Source organism: Anopheles bellator, chromosome 2, assembly GCF_943735745.2.
Source record: "Anopheles bellator chromosome 2, idAnoBellAS_SP24_06.2, whole genome shotgun sequence".
Classification (NCBI taxonomy): domain Eukaryota; kingdom Metazoa; phylum Arthropoda; class Insecta; order Diptera; family Culicidae; genus Anopheles; species Anopheles bellator.
Window position 1 is genome coordinate 70,714,648 of NC_071286.1, and position 5,323 is coordinate 70,719,970.

The 5,323-nt window shown below is 52.0% G+C and overlaps 1 protein-coding gene across 1 annotated transcript; it reads left to right on the forward strand.

Moving 5' to 3' along the window:
* Nucleotides 1-3,849: 3,849 nt before the first annotated feature.
* Nucleotides 3,850-5,076, forward strand: LOC131207968 (uncharacterized). Its single transcript, XM_058200605.1, has one exon. It carries the CDS (start codon nt 3,850-3,852, stop codon nt 5,074-5,076), a length of 1,227 nt encoding a protein of 408 aa, XP_058056588.1.
* The last annotated feature ends 247 nt before the right edge of the window (nt 5,077-5,323 follow it).

Here is a 5,323-nt window from a genome sequence, read left to right on the forward strand (position 1 = left end):
AAATAAATATTGAAAATATTATTTCAAAAACTGAAAAAGAGAAGTCGGCAAAATGAAGCTCGAGGCTTAACAATTTTTACAGCACACCATCAAAGAGAAAAGGCACCACAAAACGGGAATCGTGACGAACCGGTGCAGAATGCGATGCGCGAAGCACGCACCGCACGCAAAGCAATGAATGGAAAATCGTCCCCACACACTCGAGGAACCGGGTTCTTGTTGCGTTTTTAAGTAGGATAGGATTATCGCTTTTATTTTGGACGAACGAGGGGACCGCAACGTGGAAGATGTTTGGCAGTTCCAAATACCCATCATCATCCCGAAAGGGCCGGAAATGGTCCCGGTGACCGAAATCGAGCGGAAAACATTACTCCGCTCGAAGCGGAGGGTTGGTCCGGCCGGTTGTTATCCTTGTCGGCTGGCGATTGTTTCCAAAGTGGTACACCGACGCGGCGCGAGAGGCCGCACGGTTGAGCGCGGCTGGAAATGGCGGCGGTTTGCGTGATTCGGGGCCTTTTTTATCACCCTGCTGCTGCTGGGCACTGGGCAAGGATCGGTCGATTTTTTCTATTGTTCCGTGTTGCGTAAGGTACGACGAACGAGGATTAACTTTAAATGTGCAGCCAATGTGTGTTTTTGTGTTTTTTGTCCTGCTCCGGTTTAGGGTTTGGTCCACACAGCTTTCGGATACGGATTCGCTCAATAATCCTTCCGGTGGTTGCAGGTTTTCAGGCATTTAACGATACTTTGTCCGAGAAGGCTATCATGCGGATAAGCTGGCGGGTGATCTTCGGGTTCGACAGTGACCACAGGCGATTTAATGCAATGTTTTGGAACTTTAGCATCATACTGTATGAGTGCAACCTGACAGACAATCCATAAAGCTCCATGGCGGAACTGTGCTCCAAAAGTCATACGGTCATACGTTTCACTGACACGTGAATCAATCAGTGGCCGGGTATCGAATTTCTAATTTGTTCCCAATCCGGTGAACCGTTATCTGCTACCGCTACTGCTGCGGTTAGGAATGAGCCCCGCAATCGGAGGGCTCTTCACCGGGAAGAAAAAAGGCCCAAAAAGACCCACTTCCTTTCGGGGCCAACCATGCCGCCAGCATTGCGCAATCGGCGGCTACATTCGAAGCGAGTGGCTGCGGTACGCTCTCTACTGCTACGGCTACGGATTATTTGACAACCTCTCGAAAACCAATAGTTCCTGCCGGCCGGCTTCGGCTGGGTTATTGGTTCGTTCCGACGAGTTTGCTCGCAATTCCGGACCGGAGCAGCGACGCGGTTCCTGGCCCCCACTCCTACCCCACCGGGCGTTGCGCAAATAGCGCCATCACCGGGAAACACGCGTTCCGATGCGCAATCGCGCATCCCGTTCGGTATTAGTTTCTATTCAATTTAGACAAATGCGAAATCGAATTTCCCCCAAATGAAGGGATGAACGGGCCTACGGGGTGGGCGGGCACGCACCGGTGCCGTGTTTAGCGAATCGCTGCGGACCGGCCGAGCAATCAAACTAAATTTCGTCGAAAGGTACCGTCGCCGACGGTCCTGGCGGATCCGTTCCCGCCATTGGTGGGCAATTGGATTGGAAGCGACGAATATTTGAATATTTGTACACACTCCCCAACGACCAAAGGCACACTCCCCGTCAAGGATGCGGCGTTTAGAATGGCGGGAACCGGGTGGTTGCGCTCGAGCTGGTGCGAAATTTATTCAAATCAGACACTTTTGTGCGGCACAATTGGGACCTCTGTGCGACATTGATTGAGAGGTCCCGTCCCGTTAAAAGCCTCTCCAAACCACCAAAATTCAAATCTTCCAACCATCCCGGCGGTGTTTGTCAATGTGCAAAATCAATCCGCTCTCGAATCATATCGCTTTTCATTTTCGGCTCCCTTTCGCCTGACCAACGGCTCACCCTGCGAAGGCGGCCACTCTGGGCGCAGGGATTAGAATCCCGAACAGTACCGCCAGCAGCAGCAGCAGGTGAAGCACGTTAAGGTGAAGAGCTCGGCGCAGCGACGGGCTGCGGGGCTTGGCCCCGGTGGCCGCGGTAGAATAGTTATTTAATTAAGTGCGATTTAGAATTTCCTCTCCGTCCGAATTCGATTTACGACAATCAAAGCCACCGGCGGGGGGTGCAATTGATTTAATTCGTTTCTCGTTACCTCGCGCTCGCGGTCCCGGTCACGCCGTCGTTTATTGCGTGGAAATGAAATCGGGGTGTCGGTCGTGAAGTGGTTTCATTCGGAGCTCCCGCTGTGTCGCGCAATGCGCACCGTGTCCGCCCGATGGAATTATTAGGCAATATCTCGAGAGTCGAGAGTGTCAGCTCTAACAACCAGGTCCGGCCCAGGGTAAGCTCCTTACACGGCCCACCGTAGGAAAGAAACAGTCTACTGGTCCACTCGAACCTGTTAACGCGAGCTGTCGCTTTTAATTTGTCCTATCGCGCCACACGATCCGCTCGTTTTGTGGGACAAGAATTTAATATTAAACCTTTTCCCGCTGAAGGCCAATCATCCGGCCGCGAGAGAGAGAGAGAGAGAGAGAGAGGGTGCGAGCTGGTACCGGTAGAGAGGGAGCCAGCACGGCAGGCAACACGTGGCGTGATAGCCGTTGCGTGAAATGATATGTTTATTTTCACACCCATGATGTGCGGCCCAATAACGAAGGTCGATTTCCGGCCGGCCGTGCGGGCCGTGAGAATGTAACCGAATGACACAAAAAGAAATGAGTCGTGGAAGGACCTGAAAAAAAAGAAAAAACCTGCGTCTCGAGTGCAAATTTGGTGTGTTGTTTGGTGTAAACATTATCTCAAGCATCGGCACGTGGACTCGGTGTCACGGTGCCGCTCGACTTCGACACGTGGACACGGTTGATGGCGGGCAATCGGGTGTTGATGAGTTGTATTGCATATCCTTGCCGCGCGCGCCGGAAGACTACGGAAAACAACGGCCCACTGTTGCCACAGCGCCCACATGCCTCTTGAGGGGGTTAAATAAAATAAATACGTACGCAGCGAAGAAAACGCATCCGGGTGACGATCGGGCGCGTGTTTGTTGTTGGACGTGATTGTTGAACAGGACGTAGCGGTGGGCAAACACCAATCACGTCATCCGAGCTTGCGCCGAGCCCTCGAAGAAGATCAAAGAAATGCTTCTTTGCAATCAGTGGGCGATAATCGGTTTTTAACATTTGTTTTCCTTGTTTGAAGAACTGTAAATCGTTCGGGCAAACATAAAATGATTACAATTTACTGATTACAGTCCAGTGGCTGTGCCAGTTGTGGGCACCCACAAAAGGATTATGTCGTGTTTCGTTTGCTGTGTTTAGCTTATTTTATTAATTCAGCAAAAAAGACATTTTCAATTTATTGATCTTAACTAACCTCAAAATCAAACCTCGGCACCCTTCGAGGTTGATAGAGCAGTCGGTAACGCTCGTCGCTGTCACGCAGCTGGTCGTCGGTTCGATTCCCGAGACCGGCATGGTAAGATTGTTGGCGCGAGGTCAAAATCTCCCTGTAAAAATACAACGTTACAGAAATCAATACAGAGGCATTTACACTGTCTCTGGAGCAGTCCCCAACACCACTTGGCGGTTGTAATTGTCGGATAAGAACTTCAAAATTAATAAGGTGAACATAAGCAGGCTTATATTATAAGATAGATACGCTTTGATTTTGGCTTTACTGGCTTTGAGTCAAAAGTACGGTTACTGCATCAAAGTAGACATGGCTCCGACCAGTGACTTTTGCTTCATTTTGCTGATTTAGTGTTTTCGCCCGCAACCGGTACATTCGGTGGAGCTTTATCAAAATTCCCCATCACCCGTTATGTCGTCGGGCGTTACGCTTACGGCCACTACCTTTGGCTCGCTAACGGACAGTGCCGGACGAAGCGTGGAAGTGAAAAAATTCACCTGGCAAACGAAAGCCGGCCTCAAGCTGGCCATCCTCAGCCTGGACGCGGCCATCGTCGAACTGTGGGTGCCGGATCGCGATCGGCAGTCGGCCAACATTCTTCTCGGTCCCGACACGCTCGAGGAGTACCTCCAGCTCGATTCCGACCTCATTTGCGGCGCTTGTTTCGAGCACGAAGGCATCGAATCCGGCGAGGCGAAGAAGCGACCGATTGCTGATCGAGTTTGGCAACCGTTCGTTGACGGAACGCGGCTCCACCTGAGTGTGCTGCTGCGATGCGGTCGGAAAAATACGGTAGCCACCGTTAGCGTGTCGGTCGACCCGACGAACGCGGTGCACTGCCACTATCAGACCTGCAGCACCGGGAAAGTGGTCCGACTGGCCCACCGGCTGCTGGTAAACCTTGCGGGCCGAGATGCAGGACCCGCCGGCACGTACGCACATGTTGTCCAGCTTAATGCCAATTCGTACGTCGATGGCCGCCGCAACTTGCGAGATGCCTCCGACGATGTGGCCGATCTACGTGTTGCGCAACATCTTGGCTTTTCCCTCCACCGGGCGAACGGGGGCACTAAGAACTTGGCCGGCGTTTACTCACTGCAAACCGGGTCCAGCACCGGTCGAGGACCACTGACCCGTGGGGGTCAAACCTTCGGTCTGCGACTGATCCACGGCGGAACTGGTCGCGTTGTGGAGCTTTATTGTGATTTTCCTTGGCTGCGCTTCAACACCCTCAACCACCTGCCGGACACGGAGGACTCGATATCGTCCTACTATCCGCGGCACGGGTTACGTCAATTGTCGCTCTTGTTCGATTTGAATCACTTCATCATGTCCATCGTCAACGCTATCGAGGGAGGCCCGGAGGTCCTCATCCAGGATAACAAACATGACAACAACAAGGAAAAATTCAATCCCGACGGACGGTTTGTTAAGCACTGCGGTTTCCTGGTGCACCCACTGGGCAACATCGTCATGATCGGGCCAGGAGGCGGCACGCGGACGGCGGAAACAGATCCGAAGTCACGCCCCACATACTTCAATGCACATGTGAGCCTGAAGTTTGGGCTCTGCAGGGAGATGCGATCCCGATCAGCGGTTCGTAAATCGGTCAAGTCCGTGAAAAAGGGCCGTGTTTAAAGCTGGTGAACTTCCAGACACAGGTTTAGTTCCACCGGAGTGCCACGGAATGGAATTCAACAGGAAAAGTGAATCTGAGCGTCTGAGGTCGAAATCGAGTCCGTCGATGGGATTCGAAACCAATCATCTCAGTTCCGTCGCTTTTGGCTATGAATGGTGTTGCCAGATGGCTAACTTCCTTTGCTTTACTGGGCTACAACCGACACATAATAACATTTGAACCCCTTTTAAAACTAAATCCAATTCC